General features: G+C 42.0%; 1 protein-coding gene across 1 annotated transcript in view; it reads right to left on the bottom strand.

Annotated features, from left to right (window-relative positions):
• Nucleotides 1-26,130, bottom strand: part of phlpp1 (PH domain and leucine rich repeat protein phosphatase 1) — a 184,853-nt gene extending 158,723 nt beyond the window's left edge. The window contains exon 1 of the mRNA XM_062977656.1: nt 24,811-26,130. Within this exon, the coding sequence (XP_062833726.1) occupies nt 24,811-25,921 (1,111 nt within the window). The 5' untranslated portion in view covers nt 25,922-26,130. The remainder of the gene's footprint in view (nt 1-24,810) is intronic.
• Between the last annotated feature and the right edge of the window lie 456 nt (nt 26,131-26,586).

Below are 26,586 nucleotides of genomic sequence, written 5' to 3'. Positions count from 1 at the left end.
ATGAGTTAAGCTAAAAAAAATTTGCCACTGACTTCCTAGCAAGTTCTTCAAAGTAGTTACAATCATGAGAGTTATATAATAAATGCAAACCTTATCCTTTGAATACCATCTAAAATGGTAAGTACTTCCTGGTAACACAGTGCCTACTACACACCCACAAGGGATTTCCTTTTTGTATGTGGAAAGGCATAATTCGGATATTGGCGTTGTCTCCTTTCACTCAGCACCAAACTCAGAATGTTTAACTAAACTCATGTTGCCAATGAAGGATTGGCAAGAAAAGAACGCTGTTAGTTTCTAAAACTAACCCTGTCCAAAACAAGCCAGCATTTAGAAGTGTTAGAAGAAATATTTGTGCAAGGCCTTGACCTGCAGCTTATTGCAAAGCTAGCTTTCCTATTGTCGGATTAGCAGGTTAGCTTTAAGTCCAATTAAAATAAATAGAAATGTAAAGGACAGAAAGCGTGGGTGGGATAGAAAAGAGAGACAAATATTCCACGCTGAAGAAGGGAGGGTGTCACTTTTATTACCCCCTCATGCCTAAAATGTAAACAATGGAAATACCATACAATGCATTTTATGTTTTGGCGAAATATTTTTGAAAACCAAAGAACATGTACAAAGTGGAAGAGCAGAGAATCTTGTTACAGTTCCTATCTGCTAAAATTAATATTACAGCTAAACTAATACAGATATTGCTCTAACAGAGATTTTGGGTATAAAATTCTACATAGAACTGAAATGTTGCATACAATTTTCAGACACTCTAATATATGCCTGTATATATGTAGTGCTGTATATGTATGTACATACATATATCTTAATTTTATGTGCATACGTATATATGCATCCCGATTTCAGAAACTGAGCAGATGAAAGACATCAAAAATGGTCTTGAACGTTAAGGCTTTTGGCCTTGTGACTGCTTTAGCCCAAGGCTTATCAAAACATTTTTACTCATGAATCCCTTTCTGCCCCAGAAATTTTTATGTGACCCTGGATACAAAGATATGTAAAATAGGTATAAAATCAAGTATTCACAAGGCTTGCTAAATAAGATGATTTTCCCTTTTTTATGAAACATTTCCTGTAGTCCACTGTAAATACTGCATGTTGTTGCTAATAGATTTGTATAAATGAGTGCGTTCAGAAACTTTTACTGTGGCCAAACATTTCATGGCTTCAGCACTGAGATAGGGAGACCCCGTTTGGTGTAGGACCCATAGTTTAAGAAGTGATAATCTATCATAATTGTATCTTTACCTCACCAACATAGCTATGTGGAGCTTTACAGAACAAGAGGTAAGTGAGCAACAAGAGATAGGTGCTTTGGCAAGAGAAATTCACTGACGTCCAGGCGCATACAGGATGGAGAGAAATGTGTACTTTGATGTGTTTTTTTATGGGTGAGGTTTTGATTCATTCATCACAGCTACAAAAGCCTGGAGCTTTGCTACAAAAGCCGAAGCCTTCTGGTGCCCATTTATCTAGCAAAGTGTTGTCACAAAAGCAATGAAGAAAAACCGTAATGCGTAAGACACTCCCAATGGCCTCTCTTGGTTTGATATATAAAAGCAAAGACATTACAACAGTCACTCTTTATCACCCTAATCTCTCATTTCAAACCCAGAACTTAGTCTGGAGATGAATGCTAATCCACTTTTAAGTGCAAGACGCATCCTCATTTTACCACAAGCCTTAAACATCAATCGTTCAGAGCCCTTAGAGTAAGCCCATGAAAATGGGACTCCCTAACAATGCAAGAAATGTTGTTCAGGATAACTCACCTTGCTACAAGACGAATTTCAATCCTTTGTTCAAAATATGAATTGATGCTCAAGCGAAGTACAGAGATGAAAGGGTTTTGGGGGGGGGGGGGGGAAATCAGAGAAAAACTGTGAAACTATGCTTCAACTCATAAGTGTTTTATGAAGCAATGGATCATGCTTTAGATCCCATCCAGGGCAGTTTTAAATATGGTCGAGACAGCTGAAGTAACTTCACCTCCTTCAATCTTGATTTGAGTTTGGACTTGCCTCAACCATGATGAATGCCAACCAGGATTGCTGACAGTATTTGAAGTTGGCTGAGAGACATCTTTTGTAAAGGAGTGATGAGTCTTTGGTCAAGGTCTAGACTAAAGTCCCTCAGAAGAATATGTCAAAAAATGCATGTCCACGGTGGAAAGGCCAACTGCATGTCCTTCCTGCTGCCATTAATATAAGTAGCTTTTACATATTACCCCAATTTCAGCAGTTTTTCTGAGTACAGCTGATCATTTTCAAAGTATATTTCTTTTTCTTCAGATTCTATTAATAAAATTATACTTACAGTGACAAATGTTTGTGTCCCAGGCTTTTCCTACTAGGAACCGACTGCTTAAACCCCCTGTAAAGTTTTTAGTAGTAGCAGTCTCTCCACTGGTTCCCTAAAGACATTCATGTTTCTGCCACTGCATATGCATTATGTTGGAATTTTTTTGAATTTATAATCTGTACCTTTTTATCTTTGCTTATTTTCCAACTAAAAATATGTTCTTTGTCCATAATAAGATCCTGTATATATTAACTACCATATTTCGTTTTGACCCTTCACCATTTATAAAATATTTTAGATGTTTGCCTAAATTGTGTCTTCCATTAGAAATATATTTCAATATTTAGAAACATTATCCCAGCTCCCTCCTTTCCCCTTTAAGATAGCAAACCTTTAAAAATAATCATGAAATTCAAAAAAAGGCATATTGTAGAACAGAGCAAGATGTTCAGCTAACCATCATCTCTTGCAATCTGGACGAGAACAAATATGCCATTTATGCCGATAGCATGCTACTAAAATGGATGAATTGCAGTCCTTTTAGCTCAAATTTTATTTCCCTAGCAGTCTTCCATGAGGAACATGACACCTTTGAACTTTATGTAATCGGGGTTGCATGACAGCTATGTTGCAATAAGAAGGCAGGAACACCATCAATGCACAGATGATGCATTCCTACACTGACAGGAAATTCTATTGCAATAAAGGAACATTCGGGGACAAATTTTCTAGACCAAGAAGTCATTCGTTAAGAAGCCAACAGATATCTAGCTGTGGCCTGGTTAAGAACAAGCTCGTTTTCTGCAAGGGGCATTGGGAAGGTAAACAGACCACTTGAGTCTACCATGCACAGTAACTCCATTTCTTCCATTTTGCACAGAACAATTAACTGAGTAAAGCTGTATCAGATAATGCATTTATTATGCCAAATTGCATAATGAAGGGCTTTTAAAGACACACTAAGTGGACAGAAAACCACAAGTAATCATCCCAGCAGCAGAAAAGTATGCATAATGAGAGCTCCAGTTTAGATGCACCTCACATTGCAGCCTTAATACTGTTTACTAAACATCAGACTTCCTCTTATTAGGTAAGATTTGTTTGCGATGTTAACAATGGATAGAGTCAAGGGGAGACCTGCTTTCACTTCCCTTCAAGGCGGAAAAAAACAGAACAGACTCAAGGACTGAGCAAGAATGGTACTGTAGTGTGCATTTTCTACAATCGGTTTGGTGAGCAATCATTTCGTCTGGAAATCCTATTTTTGAAGAACTGTCTTCCCCAATGCTCCTTTCTCCAAGTAAACTGAGGCTAAGAAAAATGTTCAAGTGTGTACACATACATGTTTATATGTGAAGAATTCCCTGGTCCTTTCATAAGTGTACAGTTTAAATATGGTGAGTGAAATGTTCTTGAATGAATAGGCTAGCAAATAATTTCTTTTTAAAAAGCAAAAAGAAATCCTGCTTGAAAACAGAACACTAGCTATGTTCATTCCCATCTAAACCAGGCATCCACCTTGCTCAATTAGGAGTAAACATTTCAAGCATGATGCAAGAACAAGTAGAAATGGTACTCCATAGAAAAAATATCCCAAGAAGGCACTGAACATGGAATGAGACTACTATGAGTCTGACCTGAAGGTTGCCAGGTCGAATCTGGAGACAGCGTGAATGAGCTCCCCCTGTCAGTTCCAGCTCCCCATGCGGAGAAATGAGAGAAGCCTCCCACAAGGATGGTAAAACATCAACATCAAACATCTGGGCATCCCCTGGGCAACTTCCTTGCAGATGGCCAATTCTTTCACACCAGAAGCGACTTGTGATTTCAAATCGCTCTCAACACGAAAAAAACAAAAAACTATGGATCAGTTTTCATTATAGAAGTAAACTTTGGGAGGACAAGAGTGAACACATCAGTTTGCCAAGGTATGGTGCAAGAGAAGTGGCTTGCATGATTCAACCCTCCTAGCAATGTGTTGGTTCTATATTCTTTATAGTACTAGCTGTGCCCGGCCACGCAATGCTGTGGCAAATTGTGGTGGTGTTGGAAATAAAGTACGGAGGAATTGGGGGTACTTAGTATATGTTATGTTAGATAGTATGTGAATATAGAATATTTGTGGGTGTTAGTTGTTTTGTGTGTTGGTAGTAAGTCTGATGGGCATTTTGCAGAATGCTTTGGATGTAATGGGTTGTGAGGTTTAAAGAGGTGGCTGCTTCCTCAGTAGGGCAGGTGTTAGCTGGCCCTGATTGGTTCATGTGTGGAATGGTCCTGTTGTTAGAGTGTTGTTCAGTGGGAACCCAGTTTTTAGGTACCGCGGGTTGTATGTATGTCTATGTGTTAAATGTTTTGATACGGCCGATGGGGTAATCAATAAAATGTGATTTGGGAACCCAGTTTCAAGTAGGATGGGAGGAATGGCATCCCGTTGTGTGGAAGGGACCGTAGAATCTCGAGTTTGGTAAATTACACTATGCGGTTTGTGGTAGGTTATCAGAGTCCCCCATTGACCTTCCCCTCTCCATTGGCCCCATACTATTATTCTTATTGTGATGTTCTGCTCACCCCAAAGGCCCGCGGTGGTGTGTGGAGGATGGAGGAGGGTGGCGATGATGGTGGCGCCCTTTTGAGCCTCAGAGCAGTTTCTTCCGTGGCACTGCAATGGGTTGCGCCACCCCACTTTCTGTCCCCATGGGAATTGGGTTTTGAAAAATGTCACTTTTTGTTAAAAGGATTCTGAGAAAGCTTCTGTGGAGACATCTTTTTCCCATGCTAACTCCTTCAGGAGTGTATCTCCCCTTCCAGTGGTAGGAATCCGGGGAGAGGGGTGAGCGCTTGCAGGACGAAGAGGAGGAGGAGGAGGAAGAGACGGGGGCGAACTCAGGCTGGCGGAAGATGAAGAGCAGGCAGAGGATGGCCCACTCCATCTTGGAAGAAAGCACAGCCGCAGGGCGATGGTCCGGCTATTGCTTGCTTACTTGCTTTGAGGGAAAGAGGGAAATGTGGCTAGTGGCTACAGCATGGAAAAGCCAGTAAGATGGCAGCGGCGGGGAAAGAGGCTGAGGAGAGGAGTAAGGATGATGTGTGTGCGCGCGTGCGGCAAGGGATGAGAGGATGGTGTGCGCGCAGGCGCACATCACCTGTGGTGGCATTTGGGGTTTTTTTGGCATTGTGGTTGTGTTTTTACTTTAATTGTGTTGTCCTGGCCTTGAGGTGGCGATTTTGAGTAGTGTTGCCTATTTTCGAGGTTGGGGTGTGTGATTGTGTTGGTTAGTGCGTCGCCGCGATGTCAGAACTCATTTATATATATAGATTCATGTTACAGAATACTAAACTGTTGAATTATCAAGGACAAGCAATTCTATCTGGGTTTTTTCCTCTGTGCCATGAGCAACCATTGTTCATTTTTGCTGTTATTTTTGGTAGAGAAGTGCATGAAGTCTAATCTGGCTCAAGTCAGACACTATCATAGTGAGAACCAGGTTGATTTAGCCCTGCACCACTTTTCCCTGCCAAAGGATTTTCCAAAGAGTTTGCCTGACCCTGGAACCTACATTACAAAGGGAGCAGCCTTCTACTCTTCTCTTTCTCATTATCTTGTCCTGAGACTTTACACAGGTTCTTTGGAACAGATAAAACCAGTTTGCAATCCACTGGCATGCTGTTCTGAAGCCAGCTTGAAACCTGGCATGAATTACTTAAAGAGTTAATTACACAAAACATATCTGTAACTTAAGCTGATAGTTGGACTCATTCTGTGGGCTCAAGCCAAAAAATTAGTGACCAGAATTAGTAAAGAACAAAATGAATTCTAATGCGCCTTACTGCAGGGGTGTCAAACTCATTTTCGCAGAGGGCCACATCATCCTTACGGGTTGCCTTCAAAGAGCCATTTGTAATTCTAAGACTGTATAAATGCAACTATTAACATATTGTTAAATAACCTGAAACGCTATATCACACACAATCCTCATCCATTTATGATGTTCTGAAAATAGCAACCAACAAAAAATAAAATAAAAGCAAACCATTCAAAATGCTATAAGCTCTGAAATGCGACCGGAACTTATGGGCCACATAAAATCATGCAGCGGGCCAAAGGGCCACTTAATTTACAAAAAGAAGCTGCTCAAGAAGGCATATAAAAGCAACTTAGCACAGAAAGCAAAACCAAAACAAAATACTGATGGTAGTATCATATATAATTTCCAAGGTATAATAAAGTATAGATTTTGTGGAGCCAAAGTAGTGCTGTGAGTTGAGTGTTCAACTAGATTCTGGAAAACTATGTTTCAAATCCTCAATCAGCCATGGAAACTCAGTTGGTGACCTTGGGCAAGTTACACTCTTTCAGATGCCTCCTCTGAATAAATTTTGCCAAGAAATCTATGTGATTGCAGGTCAGAAATGACTTGAAGATACAAAACAACAAAGTGGACAAATAAGAAACTCACAGAAAACAAAGAGCTGAACATTTCAGCCACAGTTTTAGAACATGATTTTATTGTGGGCTTTTTTTTACCATTCTGCAATGCAGTAAGTAAAAAATGTATCAACTACTTCAAAAAATAATTGAAAATATCATTCAGATAAGGCAAGAGAAACACTTGGAACACACTTTTAAAATATCTACTAAATAAATGAGAAGCAAAAGGAGTCCAAGGTTCGAATATTCAAAACTTCAAGTTCACCCGGAAGTGCACTCATTTGGCCCAAGAATTTCCCATTAGGGAAAAATGGGATGTGCATTGAATGTCTACTTGCACAACACAAGCACTTTCTAGCATTTCCACATATCACAGAATGGGAAGGAAGTGGCAACGTTGGAATACTTATTCCACCTACCCAACATCCGCTTCGGATTTCAAAATGAACACAGTATCAGTGTTAGTCACTTCCTGCTCAGATAATGCTGCTTCATAAGAGCAGGTTGCACAGAACCTGTTCCATCCAAGAGAAGTAACATCTTCCAGTGATTTACCAGATAATGAAAATTTGTTATCTCTCTGCCACACAGAAGCCAAGGAGAAGAGCTATTGGAGAGAAGCTCCATAACCCTAGGCAGCCAGAAATACACTAGGCTTTCTTGCCTAGCTGCACCCTTGGGTACAGTACTATCAAGCTGTGACCAAAAATAGGTCTGTGTGGCATGGTTATACTGGCGATTTGACAACAAATGTGTACAGGAAGGGTGGACAATCATGGTCTAATTTCAAAAGCCCCCTGTATGCATCATATGTCTGATGGGCAGGGAGGAAATAGGAAGAAACATTGAGGGCAGTCCTATGCACTGTCAACATGGATATTCCAACAAATATCCCCTCAGCAATGCAACCCACCAGATATCTTTCCACCCAAATGTACAGCGAGATGGACTGACATGGGTTGCAAAACCATCAGGTTTCTCTTGGGAACATCAACAAAGATGTTTACATATTTAATACCACTTGTGTTCATTATTAACACCTATGTATTTACTTTGTGTGTTTATTACCAATAATGCCTGTGTGGCCACAGGAATCCACTGCACTATAGAACATATTTGGACCACACCATATAGGTAAAGCTTTGTACCCAAAGTGGACACATCTACGTTCCAAAGCAAATTGCTATCCACCATCCATAGTAAAGCCAATCCAACAATGCAGGATGCAATGGTATGTGGAATAAAAAAGCATCTCCCTCAGCTGTCATTCAATGTAATGGTGGTAAAGTCATGGCAGATAAAAGAGAGCACTTCTCCAAACAGGACACAGTTAGACCATAGAGTTAGCTACCATAAAATGCAGTTATGGCTGCCAATAACTTCAAAAATAGATAAAGTCATTGTGGATAAGGCTATCAATGATTACTATTGCGGGTAAGGTACTTTCCGCATCAGAGACAGTATGTAAAAGCAGAGGAACAGAAGAGAGGTAATAAAGTCATGTCCTTCTTAGGGCTTCCACATAGGGCATCCGGTTGGCCAAAATGGGAACTGCTTTCTGGATCAGAACAATTTTTGTCTGATCCAGCCTGTCTCCCGTTGGTCTTCTCACAGGTTACAAGGTAGATTAGGACTACTACAGAACACACGGTGGTGCCTATTAGAACACAGTTCATGCCAGATATTTTCTTGTGTTCCCTTTCCCATTTTGATAGGTGGGAAAGAAGACGTAGCCTTGCTATCCACAAAGAAAGGGCAAGATATTATTTTAAACTGCTTGCTATGCTTCCCAAAGACAATTAACTTTTTAAAAAATCCAATAAGTCGCTTGATAATGGAACAATGTGTAACAAAACAGCTAATCAGGGCAAAAAATGCAATAGGCTGTCTCACAAAAACTCTTTTACCTAAGATTACGTTGTATTTTCACACACAATATACCATCTGAAAATTACAGACATTATGTTCTCAATCCTACGGTCTCAGCTTCACTGCAACTGTACACCCATAAAGGAATTATTGCAAAGGCCAACATTTATTGCCGGGCATTGTCGAGACCCACAAGAAAGAAGTGTGAGCAGTTCTCAGGCTTGTGCAAACATGGTGTGCCTGAAACCAGGAGTATGCATGGAATTGATACGATGTGTTCTTCTTAATGGTCTCTGCATCTCATACAAGTGCTTTCTATATAATTTTCTGACAATCATAGACTCCCTGTCAATCTCCAAAAAAGATTCAAAAGCTGGACTGTTATTCTGCATGGGATGAAAACATAGAATCAGTCCATGCAATACTCAAATAAAGGACTGATGGAGTTCAACTCCTATCTCCCCAACCTGGGATGCAATCCAATATTAAATTCTCTGTGCCTGATCTCATTTTGAATAGGTAGAATAAACCTTTTTGACCTGAAGGAGCAAACCCAGTTCCAGTTGAATGTCAAGGGGCAGTTTACAGCTGAACACGGCAAATTTTACTTGATTCTGTAGCAAACCTTGGACTCACATCTTCCTCCACCCAAATTTCATTTTTCTTCCTACATACAGTAGAGTCTCACTTATCCAACACTCGCTTATCCAACGTTCTGGATTATCCAACGCATTTTTGTAGTCAATGTTTTCAATATATCGTGATATTTTGGTGCTAAATTCGTAAATACAGTAATTACAACATAGCATTACTGTGTATTGAACTACTTTTTCTGTCAAATTTGTTGTATAACATAATGTTTTGGTGCTTAATTTGTAAAATCATAACCTAATTTGATGTTTAATAGGCTTTTCCTTAATTCCTCCTTATTATCCAACATATTCGCTTATCCAACACTCCGCCGGCCAGTTTATGTTGGATAAGTGAGACTCTACTGTACTAGCAGGCAGCCAATAAACCAGGATCTAAAGCAACAATTTGCTCATGCTTATATTAACTTTTGTCATAATACACCACAATCTTTGGTTTGTTCACAGTAATAGGCCAGCCTTCTTCAAGCTGGTGTCCAGATGTTCGGATCTACAATTTTCATCAGTAAGCCAGCATAACCAATAAGTCAGAGACAACGTGAGCTGTCCTCCAAAAACATTTAAAACACACTGGATTATTAAAGTCTCAAGCACCATCTACACTGACCATTTAATGCAGTTTCAAACCTGTATTGAAGAAAGTGGTTTCACTCTGCAGGTAATTATGCAGGAAATTCAGGAAAAAGTTTGAGGGCCCAATGGTGATCACAGAAACTACAGAGCACTGTGCATTGAGGGCTTTCATTCTCATGCTTTTTTGTGAGAGTTTGGTGTCCAAGCTATGGCAGTTTGAAGTTAGCTTTGAACTGTATGCAATGGTTAGTGTATTTGGGGCCTAAAGCTGTGGTTTGTGTTCTGAACGAGGATGAATACATCGTAGCCTTCCAAAGTCACCAACAAATAGGTCTGGGAGCAGCTCACAGGACACTGAGATATTAAAGAGTGACAGCCTCAGGGAAAGATGGCAAAACACAGAACTATACTACAGAGTGCAATTTTGCCTCTGTAACCCAGAATGATCCAAGTAGAAAACATACAATAATAAACACTATTTAATCCAAAATATGACTTTTTAATCCAAAAAGGTTACATCCAAATTGTTTAGAAAAAAGTGTGTATTCAGGTAATTATGCAATGCCATTGACGAGACTTAATTCTGTCTATATTTCCTGTCCAACATTAGAGGAAAAGTAAGGAAGTGTTTCCGCTCAGCCTTTTTAAGCCAAGAAGATAACACTATTCAGTAAACAAAAGCAAGCACAAGGCTAGTGGGAAATGTTTTGATCAGAGCTCTGAGTTCCCTTCTACACTGTTCCGAAGGCTTTCATGTGGCTGTACATCACTGACAGATTGTATGAAGCGTCTAATGTTCTAAGTGGAACAGATGGATATTTTAATTGCACAGAGAGCTCTGAGGTATATCAATACCACCATCACCAAGAGAAGACTTGTTACAAATTTTCAAGCAACAGTGTCCAAGGATAAAAGGAAAACGAATCAGCGGCAAAGGCAGCCACTCGGCTCTCAACAAATATGACTAACAACCCAAGTGTAGTGAAATTGGACAAAATTGGCTCAAGAGAACAGAACTCAGTCCATTCTCTATACAAGTCTCAGAGCACTGCTTTCATTTATGGCTGCAATCTGAAGCACACTTCCTAGGAAGGAGGTCCTGGCCATTTCAATGGAGCTCACTTTCAAGTAGATATACAGAGATTAAGGGAGAAAAGGTTAAATACTTACAGACCCAATGACACAGGTTTCCCCCCACAAAACAAGCACAATTATTGCCTAATTTTGGAAGCTCAGCAGGGGCAAGCCTGCTTGGACATCAGAGATATGGAGAGGAGAGGAGGGAATGAATCCTGCATAAAGCAAAGCTGTCAGAATTGGAGTAAACACCCCAAGGCTCGGACTAAATGAAAAGAGGCTTCCTATACTCTTAATCAAAACAACAAACTCAAGCTGGCTCACCTTAAGAACAAAACAAAACAAAAGACATGGCAAGGGAAGGTCTTATAAACTGAGTGAACTTTCCATTTTAGAACCCCACTGGACTCCTACAGTTAAAAGTGATCAAGCTCCAATTTGTTGCTGTTTTGACCTATAGCAAAGCTATGGTCCAAGTCATGTCCCAATGAAGACAGAGAGAAAAAATACTGGGAGATACTGGATTGGGAATGCTGCTGGTCTGAAAAAAATAAAACAGGCTATTGTTGTTCAGCACTTAATGGTAACGTCATGTGAAGAAATCAGCAAGTGCTTCTAGAGCACAACCATCTCTCCAACGATTTTCACATCGCGAAGCCACTAGGTAAAGTGATTGTCTTTACTGGATCACCAAGCAGAAAATATGGTTGTAGCCACACTTAATCAGAAATTTTTGTTTGTTAAGCATCTTCCTACTACTGGGCAGGAAAAAAAAAGATAACCACTCTTCCAGATAGCTAAACAAGCAACACGAGAGCTAGTGCCTTGTCTTCAGCATTTTGGAAACTAGGTTTTCGAATCCCACTCGGTCATCCAACTGGGTGACTTTGGGCAAGTCACATTCCCAGTCTCAGAGAAATATAGAGGCAAACATGCTCTGCACAAACCTTGCAAAAAAAAAAACCATGATAGGTTTGTCTTAGGGTCCCCAAAACTGGAAACCACTTAAGGCGTGGAAGAACAAAACAAGCACTGTGGCTTAGTAAAACAGTCCTCGATTCATTTGCAACTATCTGCTTATCTCTGGATCTTGAATTGCTTTGAGGAAAGGCAGCTCCAGGAGTGTTTTTAAAGAGGAAAAGTGAAACCATTTTAAAACACAGATTAATAGCAAAGACAATCTCTATTGTGGACAGAAACCCTACTGCACAAAAAGAATCACAGATCCCAAACTTGTTATTGTACCAAAGAGCACTTCTAGCCTAGAGCACAACCAAACAACCCATCTAGCCCAATAAGCCTCCACCCAAGCTCCACGCCCTTAAAAGAGAGAAAGTAAGAGAGATTGGAGTGGCAAGTTATAACTGAAGCCACAAGAGTGGATGGAGGACTGTGTATTAAATATCAAAGCATCAGACTAGTTAACTTCTATTAATTTCACAGGCTGGATTAATACTGCTTTAGACCCCCAAATAAGATTCTTGTGTTCATGCAAGTCACATGTTCAGAGTGTAGTACTTTCACTCTGCAAACAGAAAAAAGATGCAGGACCAGAGTACTTGTCTGAATACGGTGATGGGTGTCAAAAAGAATGGCTGAATCAAGACCAAAAGTGCTTGTAACACAGCTGAGTGTTCACTGAACATCACCAAGCAGAACTGATGCTGACATCCTCGATTCCCAAATGCAAAAAGCGACTGGTGGCATCTTGCACCCAGCATGGAAGGTCATGAGGCTATTCTGAATGGTTGCCTGTATCCCACCAGCATTAATCGCTCATTAATGAAGAAGGAACAGCAGAATTTAGCCATCTCAGTCATCTGGTACTAAAAAACGGTAGACAAACTGAAATTCCCTGGCTAATTTTAAATTGTTTTCAGCACATGGGAAAGTCTACACTTTGAGATCCATAGCCATAGAGAACCACAGGAACAATCTGTTTTCATGGTGGTGCTGATGGGGGGTTATCAGACAAAAATGGGCAGGGCCACCTCTTTCCTGCCTTGCCTTAGTACCTTTCTCCCACTTATCAGTCCACAGGGGAAGGGCCGACTGCTCTTGGTAGCAGACTTAATCGATCTTTTGCAGAGGGCTTTTGAATCTAGGTCAAAGATCATCAGAGCCTGAAAAAATTACTTTTGAGTGGGACAAAGGCTGTTCTCAAAATTCCCCCAGCAAGCATGCCCAGTGGTCTTATTGGCTGGTGGGTTCTGGGAGTTGTGATCTCAAAGTGTAGACTTTCCCTATGTGCTGAAAACAATTTAAAATTAAACAGATTGCCTGCTCTTATGTATTGAGCTAGAGGTTGTCCTTATGCAACAAAAGGGAAGGCTTATCTTCTAGGAAGATCTTCTACTCTACTCAACAACAGAGTATCAACTAGATGACACTCAGGGAATATTTCAATGCCATCCTATGTGCTTATCCTTTATTTGGACTTCCCTGTTCCTCCCACAGCTGCTATTTTTATGGCCAAGTTTATTTGTATGAAGATTAAGCTGAATAGGAAAGGAATTCAGAAATGAAACCTATCAATGATGAAAAACATGCACTTTACTTCATATCACGATTCATTCACACTGACTAGAACAAAGGTTGGGGAAAGTGCAACCCTCCAAATGTTGCTAGACTGCCATTCCCAACTGTATTCAGTATGTGCTATGCTGTCTGATACTGATGGGAATGTCAGTCCAACATCTGTGAGGAAATATTAAGAAAAACCAACAAATGCTATGTTCGGCAAAGGGCAAGAGGGATCCTCTCACCTCTGGGGGAGTCTACCGTATACCATGCAACTGTGGATGAGTTTATATAGAGACCACCAAATGCAGCACTGCCTAGACACGAATCAAGGAACATGAAAGGCACTGCAAACTAACTTAACCAGAGAAGTCAGCCAGAGCAAAGCACTTGATGAACCAACCTGGACACAGCATATTATTAGAGAACACAAAAGTGCTGGACCACTCTAAGAACTACACAGAGAAGCCACTGAAATACACAAGCATGTGGACAATTTCAACAGAAAGGAGGAAACCATGAAAATGAACAAAACCTGGCTACCACTATTAAAAAACTCTAAAATCAGAATAGTAAACAAAGAACAACATTCAGAAAATGGGATTTCCAGGTATGAAACAATCAGGGCCAGCTAACATCTCCTAACAAAGGATTCCAAGCAGGAATCAGCCAGGCCTGGAAGCTGCCATCAAATGCTAATCAAGGCGATTAATTACAACATTCACACTTGCCTCCAACAGACACAATTCTTTCTCCTTCCTTGGACCTTCCACAGATATATAAACCTCACTTGCCTAGTTTCCAACAGACCTCACAACCTCTGAGGATGCCTGTCATAGATGTGGGCAAAACATCAGGAGAGAATGCTTCTGGAACATACAGGCAAGAAAACTCACAGCAACCCAAATATTATGTTTATTATTATTATGTTTATTTATACCCTACCCCTTCTCTCGCACTTTGCCAACTTCTTGAATCACCTATCAGCAAACTATGACATTTTGTTGTGATTACTGTGCCTACAAGGTGATTATAATATCTAATATTTTTTAAACTTTTCTTCAGAAGGTTTGCCACTATCTTCCTCTGAGGCTAAGAGAGTGGGACTTGCCCAATTATACTCAGTGGGTTTCCACAGCTGAGCAGGGATTTGAATCCTTATTTCCCAGAGTCCTAGTGCAGTATTCAAACCACTATGCCACACTGGCAAATGCTGTATTAACTGCTGCAAATTCAGTCAAATGACTCTCAAAAATAAAGAAAATTGGGGAGGGAGAAAAAGTTGAACTGTCCATCTTGAATAAAAGTTAATGCTAAAATGCAATTCAATCTTTCCATGCCCTGAAAGTTGAAATCTCAAGTATAAGTTATGACAATGCATCGTCTTCATCTTGGAAAGAAGTCACGAGTGGAGTGCCGCAGGGCTCTGTCCTGGGCCCGGTTCTGTTCAACATCTTTATTAACGACTTAGACGAAGGGTTAGAAGGCATGATCATCAAGTTTGCAGACAACACAAAACTGGGAGGGATAGCCAACACTCCAGAAGACAGGAGCAGAATTCAAAACGATCTTGACAGACTAGAGAGATGGGCCGAAACTAACAAAATGAAGTTCAACAGGGACAAATGCAAGATACTTCACTTCGGCAGAAAAAATGGAAATCAAAGATACAGAATGGGGGACGCCTGGCTTGACAGCAGTGTGTGCGAAAAATACCTTGGAGTCCTCGTGGACAACAAGTTAAACATGAGCCAACAATGTGATGCGGCAGCTAAAAAGCCAACGGGATTCTGGCCTGCATCAATAGGGATATAGCGTCTAGAACCAGGGAAGTCATGCTCCCCCTTCTATTCTTCCTTGGTCAGACCACACCTGGAATACTGTGTCCAATTTTGGGCACCACAGTTGAAGGGAGATGTTGACAAGCTGGAAAGCATCCAGAGGAGGGCGACTAAAATGATGAAGGGTCTGGAGAACAAGCCCTATGAGGAGCGGCTTAAAGAGCTGGGCATGTTTAGCCTGCAGAAGAGAAGGCTGAGAGGAGACATGATAGCCATGTACAAATACGTGAAGTGAAGTCATAGGGAGGAGGGAGCAAGCTTGTTTTCTGCTGCCCTGGAGACTAGGACACGGAACAATGGCTTCAAACTACAGGAAAGGAGATTCCACCTGAACATCAGGAAGAACTTCCTCACTGTGAGGGCTGTTCGACAGTGGAACTCTCTCCCCCGGGATGTGGTGGAGGCTCCTTCTTTGGAGGCTTTTAAGCAGAGGCTGGATGGTCATCTGTCGGGGGTGCTTTGAATGCGATTTCCTGCTTCTTAGCAGGGGGTTGGACTGGATGGCCCATGAGGTCTCTTCCAACTCTACTATTCTATGATTCTATGACGTGTATTATGCAGCTGATGATTACAAGATTTTTCATAGTAGATTGCTTGTTTCTGCTGAGTCCCTGGCTGCCAACAGGCATGATAAAAGACTGCACAAGTCTTCAAATTAACAAGCAGCTCCACTCTACTTCCAGAAGAATAACAATTCACTCCATGCACTAAAACAAGGGTAAAATTCAAAAGCAGAACAGAAAAGTTCAGAGGTACACACAGTGTTTATATCATTCTTGGTAACCTGTAGATGTCTGATTTACAGAAAGATCCCAGTAAATGAGAAGTTAAACATTCTTCTATATTGGAATTTCCTCCTTTAAAAGTACTCATTCACGATTGATACAAGTTAAGTTGCAAGAAATAATTAATTTGTTGTGTGCCGTCAAGCCATTTCCAATGAATAATGCTCCTAAAGTAAACTTATCACACAGTTGGGGGTTGATCCCCAGAATATTTTTGGGGATGCATTGCCTTCGCCTTCCTCTGAGGCTGAGAGAGGGTAACTTGCCCAAAGTGACTAAATGGGTTTAGTGGAGTCATACACAATATGTCTCTTTACTCAAAAATAACCCCTTGCTGTCCAGCTTATTCCCATGTAGACGTGCAGAGTTTGTAGTCTGATGACTATATTCTAGGCTAGAGCTTTCCAAACGGTGTGTTGCAAAACATCAGTGTGTCGGCTGCAGTGTGTAGGTTTGTTATGCAAATGTAAAGAGAAACTTATGAGTCTATGTAAAAAAGCAATGAATCATAAATATTTTTAAATATATACATGAAAGATTTTCATGAGGTATGTTATGTCCTATACGTTGCATTACTACAATTTGTCTATATGTCAGTTTCTCTTATAAGGGGTTGATTTAACCTCCAGCTTGCTAGTAAAACTGAATTACTATGTTGCAAAATCATGTAGAAGCCAAAACTGTGTGTCCCCAACATGAAATGTTTTTGCAAGCTCGATTCTAGGCTTTGTCTTATAACTCTGAGTCTTGAAATGCTTTTTGCACTAGCACTACTAATGTTTAGACTAGTGTCCTATTTCAAACATAATGTATGGATATGAAGATATTGGTAATCCAAAATTCCCCAAAATTTGAAATCCAAAATACCTCTAGTCCTAAGCATTTCAGGTAAGTGATACTCAACTTGTACAACCTACTGTGGCCTATATTTCAACGGAAGAAACTGGCAAAACCACCACTCAGTGTTCTTTGCCTAAGAAAAGCCTATGTAATTCAATGGGTTACTATAGGTCAATAGGTGAGTTCAAAGAACACACACATAAACAACGATTAAGGCTTCTATACACATTTCATCATGCTAAGCTCTATGGCGTGCTTATCCTTTAGGGTTTCAAATCAACAAGCAAAGATTGCTCCTGTGCCTTTAATGATTGGATAGAAAAGGAAATTTAAGCAGGTGTTGCTTGTTACATGTATGCTTGACAAGGATCACCAGCTGAAATTCTCCTTTCTCCACAATCCATAGAACTATTAGAGACCTCTCCAGTTTGCACTCCAGCAAGCTTATCCACCCACTCTAAACAGCCAGTGAATTGTCACTTAAATCCAACCAATTGTCCCAGGTATAACTTTAAATTCGTGTCTGCAGGTATTTAGAAGCCAAACTTTGCAAGGAATAAAAATAGAGAGCTAAACAAATAATACATAAATATATCTCCAAGCCACTAAGAGAAACATATTCTGAATAAGTTCAGAATAAGCAAGGGAAAGCCAAGTTCGAGGACATAACAACAACCAAAGAAAAACATGGTAAGGTTTTTGCTTACCAAATGCCTTCTGGGCATGGTTCATCATGCTTTTGCTCCCCTTGCCATTTTAGACCCAGGAAAACCTTTCTCAAACAAAAAGTGATCAGAAGCTGACTTCTTGTTGTAAAAGGGCCTAAAATGGCCCAGGACAGACAAAAACATGGTAACATTGCTTCCCGTGCCCCTCCCCAAAAGTATTTGGGGGCAAAAAAAATCAAGGAAATATTGGACAAGTATGGATTTTCACAGGTTGCTTGGAAAAAGAATACACAATCATAATTCCCAAAATTGCCTCTTAAGCTTCCACAATTATACAGTAAAGGCACCCATAGAGGTCCCAGGCAAATACGAATATGACCAAACACCATTAAATAATTTGGCATCTCATACTGCTATGTTGGAGAAACTATTAATTCCTAGAATTATCCCCTCTAGAAACTTGCTAGGTCCTCCAGTGCAACACTATGGTATCTCTGGAGCAGGGGTTCCCAACCTTTTTTTGACCAGGGATCACTATCCAACATTAGTACCAAAAGGGTTACAAATCAGTTTGTAGTCAACTTTAGATTCACTTTGGTTATTTGGGGTGCTGATTCAGAAAACTGCACTGGGTAGACCACATCAGCTCTACTTTCTGATACAGAACATATGCCATCCAGTAGTCACCATCTGCTCACCCACAGAAAACCATATTCTAGAGCCGATTTTCCCCGCATGTCTCGCAGACCTTATTTTAAATCTCACAGCCCACAGGTTGGGAACCACTGCTCTGGAAGAAGAATATCACAGACTCACCTATAAGGCCCAGCAAATTCCTCAAGACACTAAATTTGCCCATGCGGGAAAGAGCTGATATTAGTTTCATGGTTACAATTACAGTATCTGGAAAGTGAATTCTGGAAAGTACAGCAAATGAAATGTCCACTTCCTATTAAGAAGGTCAAGGAGCCTCATTCTACATCAGCTAACCAGTATGGTCCAGAGATCTAGAAATGTATGCAATGGCCCCATGCACAGGACCTTTAAACACACTCAACTTCAATGACACATTTATGTGTTTGCCCAGCAATTCTCTGTTCCTGCACCCTCCCATCCACCTCATTAGACAATCCTCTAATAGACCGAAGATTTTGTGTACCAGACAAGTATTTCACACATTTGGAGTATGAATGTACAACAGCATAACTGAAAAAATCATCTACAAATGCAAGCAATTTCTTTGCTAGGTGAAATGATCTACAATCATACCAGTGTGATCAGGTAGTTTCTAGTTTATAGTGATCTTAAGGATTTTCTTGGCAAGATTAGTTCAGAGGGGTATTGCCTTGGCACCCTCTGAGAGTGAAAGAGTGTGACTTGCCCAATGACACCCAGTGGGTTTCCAGGGCTGAGAAGGGGTTCGAACCCTAAGTCTCCCAGTGTCCTAATCCAACACTCCAAACATGAAATCACACAGGCTTTCAACAGCCTACCAAGATAAATCATTAGGCACCTGCCAGGCAATAATGCCATAAATAACTGGCACTCGACTTCATGGAATGCACTGTTGCTCAGACCTGCTCAAAAAAAAATTCCAAAAACATTTAAAACATAAAGTGAAAAGTCAATAGATTGCATTTGTTAGTGAAAGCTCAGCTGGCATGGTTGTGTAGGTTTTGCTTTCACATCTTGTACTGAACAGGCACTACAAGCCCAGGCTCCTCACCTAAGAGGAAACACAGTACATGCAGTTTAACCTCTTAATGTACTGAACCTTATGTTGAAGCACATTACTCCTCCTCCTCTCATAAAAAGGTCATTTTGGGCCCGGTTCCCATTTCCACATTTCCAAAGAGTAAAAAATATCTACACAGATGTTATAGCAGACCCAGGAAGCAAACATGAGCATCATCTGCAAGACAAGAATTAGGGATAGTCTTTTCCCAGTGATTACAATACAGATCTATCCCATCCAACAGAGAATACCCGTTTCACTACAGAAGCACACCTAACTGTAGAAATCTGTCCCACCATTTCAATAGATTTGCTCACACCCACCACTAAAAACACAAGCTGCGTAAAGAGTATTTCTCTTCAGGATCTTTTACGTTCGGGGAATTTCTTGGGCCTCGCTTATTTAGCAAGCCCTCTCAGCCTCTGCAGTTTAAAATCACCCAAGACAGGCCATGATACAGAAAGACCCAGCAATTTCATACAGAAGACAAAATCTATACTCATGTATTTCTGGTCTTGGCAGGCAAGGTACAATGTCAAACAAGTAACAAGCTTTTTTGTTAAAGAGGGGTCATCCTGTCTTTTCCATCCACAGGACTAAAATGTTTGCTTCAGAATAAAATATACACATCCCCCCTGAAAGACTACTTCATGGTCACATATGGTCCAAGGAACAGACATTAACTGAACAAGAGCTTTCTGTGTCTTCTTGTTTTCCAAACAAAGCAACCTCTTCAAAGGCCCTTTCTTTTGCCATTAATCACCACTGAGATCTACCTGTCCAGTCAATGGGATGGGATACTCCAAAATAATAACAGTCCACTCCTAAGCATATTTAAACGTACAAAACTAAGCCCAATATATTTCCATATGTTGACAACCTACATATCCAGCAAAATATTTTAAAGTAATAGTTTCTGTGATCCAAATGAGCATCCAGTCCGAGCTTTCGGGCACAACATTGACACATACAATGTTGTCCATGGGTCAAGAATAAAGAAGCTACGTGGGTTAATTCTAGTAACATACATATTTGCACCTCTGTATTTACTGGCTTTGTTTATGTGTTATTTTCACCTCAATCCAGACATCAGTATTGTATGTAAGGGAGAATTCCCTTCTGAACCATCTGAATGAGAAAAGGGGATGCCCAGCACCAATTCCTTTGCATTACATGAAGCCCCAAACATAAGCTTCATACATTTCTTAGAAGGATGGAGGGGTATGAATTTCACTAAATAAGCCAACAGGTATCAAGGAAAACTGGAAAGCATTTGCTTAAATGAAATGCCTTCCTTAATTAACACTCCCCCCCATACACACAGTCCTATTCTTCATCCAATCAGACCAGGAAAATTAATAGATTGAGTTTCCCTTACCCGAAATCCTCAGGACCAGGAGTATTTGGAATTTCAGATGTTTTTTCCTCCCAGATTTTGGGAAACCTGTATTTGCATATCTGTAGATAAGGTGGCGAAGTGTGCTAAAGCACTGAGCTGCTGAACTTGCAGACCGAAAGGTCACAGGTTCAAATCCCGGGAGCGGAATGAGTGCCCGCTGTTGCTCCAGCTTCTGCCAATCTAGCAGTTCGAAAACATGCCAATGTGAGTAGAACAATAGGTACTGCCTTGGTGGGAAGGTAACAGCGCTCCATGCAGTCATGCCGGCCACATGACCTTGGAGATGTCTACGGACAACGCCGGTTCTTCGGCTTAGAAATGGAGATGAGAACCAACCCCCAGAGTCAGACATAACTGGACTTAATGTCAGGGGAAACCTTTACCTGTTTAAATAAGGAGATATGTTGGAGATGGGACCAAAGTCTGAGCGGTACGTATTGAACTACTCACATTTGCATGTTTTTGAACTGCTAGGTTGGCAGAAGCTGGGGGCTAACAGTGGGAGCTCACCCTGCTCCCGGATTCGAACTGCTGACCTTTCGATCAGCAAGTTCAGCAGCTCTGCGGTTTAACCCACTGTGCCACCAGGGGCTCCCTACAGGTATACACAGCCTGAATGTAATTTTATATTAAATATTTGTAATAATTTTGAGCATGAAGCCTGCGTACTTTGAGCTACCAGTAAGCAAAAGCGCCACTGTCTCAGCCACCCATCTGGACCATTTTGGAGGATTTCGGATAAGGGATGCCCAACCTCCCCACCCACCCAAGGCACAGATACACATTGAAATTAATGCAGTTTAACATGGCCTTCACTGGCATGGGTCAATGCCACCGAATCACAGTAGGTGTGGTTTTACAAGGTCTTTAGCTTCCCTTTGCCAAAGAAGGCTGATGCCTCACCAAACCTCAACTCTGGGGATCCCGTAGCCTTGAGCCATGGCAGTTCAATTGATATCAGACTGGAGTCACTCTACAGTGTAGATGCAACCTCAGGAATACCCATATATGATAAAAGACATACGTCCAATGTGTTGGCATTGTGGTATAAGCAAAGGCTGGCATATCCATATGTGGTGGGAATGTTCAAAAGTTTTAAAAATTGGGAAAAAAATAATAGAAAAAATGGAAAAATATTTAAAATACCGCTCAAAGTGAATGCAGAACTGATGCTAATGAGAGTGTTATGGAATAATAAGATTTAATATATAAAAAAGGACTGTTCAAAATGATGATTCAAACAGGACAGGCTGTATTAGCCTGGGAATAGAAACACAAAAAACATGGGACTATAGAAAAACAGAATAACTATATTTATGATCAGGTCCAATCCGAAATCATATCATATGTTATTTAGGAAAATACACTGAAGGATAAAACAGAAGAATTTTTTTTAAAAATTGAAAACATATATAGAATGGTTAGAAAGAGGCGAAGCCAATGTAAATATTGCACAGAAATTGTGTGCATTGTTAAAGATAAAGACATAGGGCAAATATGTGGTTAGAGGGAAGGGTGATAGGGGGTGGGGTTGAGGGGTGTTAACAATAAAAATGTCATCAAAGAAAAGGAAGTATAAAAAGAGAAGGTGCAGAAAAAGGATGTTACATGAAAATGAAGTGTGTACAAGTATGATGAGCACTAATGGAAACTAAGTCCACACTGCCAGATAATCTGGGAAAACAGAAAACCTGGGATCAGATCCTGGGGTACAGGGCCTGACAGGAAGGGCCCTGGTTTATCTGAGTCCACCTACAGTGCCATATAATCCAGTTCAAAGAAGATCCCCCTTCAAGGAGAGAGGGGTGGTCTAGAAATAAAGTTTCGTTATTATTACTATTCTGCCTCCATGCATATTTTAACATTATATTATTATATTATACATTATTATAATTACTATATTATGATATTACTATATAATATTATTGGTAAAAAGGTAAAGGTTTTCCCCTTGACATTAAGTCTAGTCGGGTCCGACTCTAGGGGCTGGTGCTCATCTCCATTTCTAAGAGCCGGCGTTGTCCGTAGACACCTCCTAGGTCATGTGGTCGGCATTATTGCATGGAGTACCATTACCTTCCTGCCAAAGCGGTACCTATTCATCTACTCACATTTGCATGTTTTTGAACTGCTAGGTTGGCAGAAGATGGGGCTAACAGCGGGGACTCGCCCTGCTCCCTGGATTCAAACCACCGACCTTTCAGTCAGCAAGTTCAGCAGCTCAGTGGTTTAACCCACTGTGCCATCGAGGGCTCCATATTATTATTATTATTATTATTATTATTATTATTATTATTATTTTGTCCTTCTTACCCCGAATATATATATACAGCAAACATTCAATGCCAAACATAAAATAAACCATAAATATACATAAACAATACAATCAGTTATTTTCACATGAAAACCATTATTTAAAACCATCACAAGTCAGCCGTGAAATTTCCTACTGCTGCTATTATTGCACTGCCCCAAAGGCTTGGTCCCACAGCCAGGTCTTTACCATCTTTCTAAAGGGCAGAAGGGAGGGAGCTGATCTAATCTCGCCAGGGAGGGAGTTCCATAGCCGCGGGGCAATCATGGAGAAGGCCCTGTTTCGCCGATCGAGCCTGTGACAGTGGCAGGACTGTTAGCAGGGCCTCCCTTAATCTCAGTGGTGGTTCATGGAGGGAGATGCGTTTGGACAGGTAAACAGGGCCGAGGTCATTTACTATTATTATTATTACTATTTGCTGTTGTTATTATATTATGTTAAATTATTATACTATATTATATCGTTATTATATAATTATGCTACATTTATATTACAGTAGAGTCTCACTTATCCAACATAAACAGGCCACCAGAATGTTGGATAAGCGACTATGTTGGATAATAAGGAGGGATTATGGAAAAGCTTATTAAACATCAAATTAGGTTATGATTTTACAAATTAAGCACCAAAACATCATGTTATACAACAAATTTGACAGAAAAAGTAGTTCAATACACAGTAATGCTATGTAGTAATTACTGTATTTACGAATTTAGCATCAATATATCACAATGTATTGAAAACACTGACTACAAAAACACTGACTACTAAAAGGCAGACTGCGTTGGATAATCCAGAATGTTAGATAAGCAAATGTTGGATAAGTGAGACCCTACTTTATATTGTTGTTAATAATATAACAACAGCAATATTATATAATATGTTAAATTTATATTATATTGTTATTATATTATATTGTTATTATATTATGTTACATTTATATTATATTGTTATTATATTGTTATATTATTGTTGTTATGTTATATTATTATTATATGGTAGTGTAGAAAGAGCCTGAGAAGCCCAGCTTCCAGGATCCCACAGCATGGGGCAGCAGGGCGGTTGAAACGGAGTGAGGCGGGCAGGCACAATGCAATAGCTCCCGACAGAGGGCCAGCCCCCCACCCACACCCCCATTATTATTATTATTATTATCATTATATATGGCAGTGTAGAAATGGCCTGAGAAGCACAGCTCCCTGGATCCCACAGCATGGGGCAGCAGAGCGGTTCAAAGGGAGCAAGGCGGGCAGGCACAATGCAATCGCTCCCGACAGAGGACCAGCCCCCACCCATGTTGTTGTTATTATTATTATTATTATATGACACAGCAAACAAGATAGATATTGTGGATTTCGTATCACAAAATCACAAATCGAACACTTCCCAAATGTATAGGACTGTGTGATGTTATTATTATTACATATATGGCAATGTAGAAATGGCCTGAGAAGTCCAGCTTCCAGGATCCAACAGCATGGGGCAGCAGGACGGTTGAAACGGAGAGCGGCAGATAGGCACAATGTAATCGCTCCCGACAGAGGGCCAGCCCCCACTCATGTTATTATTATCATCATCATCATATTATAGTATATTGTTATTGTTATTGTTATTATTATTATTATTATTATATATGGCAGTGCAGAAAAGGCCTGAGAAGCACAGCTTCCAGGATCCCACAGCATGGCGCAGCAGAGAGATTCAAAGGGAGCGAGGCGGGCAGGCACAAAGCAATCCCTCCCGACAGAGGGCCAGCCCCCCACCACACACCCACTCACTCATCGCACTACCTACCTGCGTAGAAGCGGATGAGGCAGCCGGTCTCGGAGTCCATGCCCTCCTCCTGGGCGCGCCAGGGGTCGCGGAAGCCCAGCTGCGCGAGGTAGTCGCTTTGGAGCCGCAGGGGCTTCTCGTTGGGAGAAAGGCGCCTGGCGGTCTCTCCGTGGAGCTGGACGTAGAGGCCCAATGGAGGCGGCGGCGTCGGAGGAGGCGTTGCTGCTGCTGCTGAAGGCGAGGAAGCCGCGGCCTTAGTAGTAGTAGAAGCGGCAGCAGCAGAGGGGGCGCCTTCTTCTTCTCCTTCCTCTTCTTCTCCTTCTTCCCCCATCGCAGCCTCCTTCTTCTTCCGCCTCCTCCGCCTCCTTCTGGGCTCCTCGGCCTCCAAGTCCTCCAAGGAAGACGAAGAGGAGGCGGAAGAAGGCGAAGAGGAGGAAAAACCTACTCCTTCTTCTCCTTCAACTCCTTCTCCGCTGAGAGGCTCGGAAAGACCCGCGAGAGACGGGCAGGAGACCGCCGGGCCCGACAGGTAGATCAAGGCCTTCTCCTCCTCCTCCTCTTCTTCAAGATGGGCCTCGTCTTCTTCTTCGTCTTGGCCCAAGACGCGCAGAGCGCCTCCTCCTGAGCCTCCTCTCCTCTGTTGCTGCAGCCTGGCTGCCACTTGGCCCGCGGTGGTCTCCAAGGTGCACAGCACCGGCAGTAGGTAGCAGTGGTGGTGGTGGTGATGGTGGTGATGGGGGTAGTTGTAGTAGTAGACATGGACGCAGCCCCGGCGGAGGTCCCGCCGCACCCAGTCCCGCTCCGCCGCCTGCAGAGGCTGGACCTGCCGCGGGGGCTTGGGCAGCAGGAGCAGCGCCTTCCGGTCCAGGCTGCGCGAGGCCGAAGCGGCGGCAGGAGGAAGAGGAGGAGGCGGAGAGAGCGGAGAGGGAAGCGGCGAAGGCGAGGCGGCGGAGGAGAGGTTCCTCTTGAGGCGGCCTCTCCGCGCCAGGAGCGAGTTGGCCCCCAGAGAAGCCGATGAAGGAGTCCCGTTCGCGGCCGCTCCCCCGCGCTTGCGTCGCCTCTCCTGGGCTCCTTCAGGGCCCATGTCGCTCCCGACGCTTCCTTCGGCTTGCTGCTGCTGCGCAGGTTCCATTAGGATGGTTGATCGAACGTTCCGAAGAAAGGAGACCAAGGGGGAGGGATTATGTCGCCATGGCGAACATTCCGCCGCTGTCTCCCCTCAGCCTCGCCGCGCGCGCCATTAGCAGACTGACTGGACTGGGCGGGAGAGAGAGAGAGAGACAAGCTCGCACCTCCTCCTCCTCTTCAGAACGCCGCCGCCTCTTCGCCTTCCCTTCCAAGGCCCCGCCCACCAAGCCAAGCCTCTCCTCCCCTCCCCCTTATGAATAATCATGAAGCAGGATTTGCTCCCTCCTCCTCCTCTTCAGGGCGCCGCTGCCTCTTCGCTTTCCCTTCTAAGGCCCCGCCCACCTCCTCGCCCCTTTCTTATGAATATTCATGAAGCAGGCCCTGCTTCCAATCAAGCGGGTGGAATATTGGCTCGCGCCTGCTCCTCTTCAGAATGCCGCCGCCTCTTCGCTTTCCCTTCCTAAGCCCCGCCCACCAAGCCAAGCCTCTCCTCTCCTCTTCCCCCGCTTATGAATATTCATAAAAGAGGATTTGCTTCCTTCTCTTCAGAACGCCGCCGCCTCTTCGCCTTCCCTTCCTAGGCACCGCGCACCAAGCCACTCCTCTTCCCCCTCCCCTACTTATGAATATTCATGAGGCAGGCTGTGCTTCCACCAAGCGCGCCATTAG

This window comes from Anolis carolinensis, chromosome 4, assembly GCF_035594765.1.
Source record: "Anolis carolinensis isolate JA03-04 chromosome 4, rAnoCar3.1.pri, whole genome shotgun sequence".
Taxonomy (NCBI): domain Eukaryota; kingdom Metazoa; phylum Chordata; class Lepidosauria; order Squamata; family Dactyloidae; genus Anolis; species Anolis carolinensis.
This window is presented reverse-complemented; position numbering and strand designations above follow the sequence as displayed.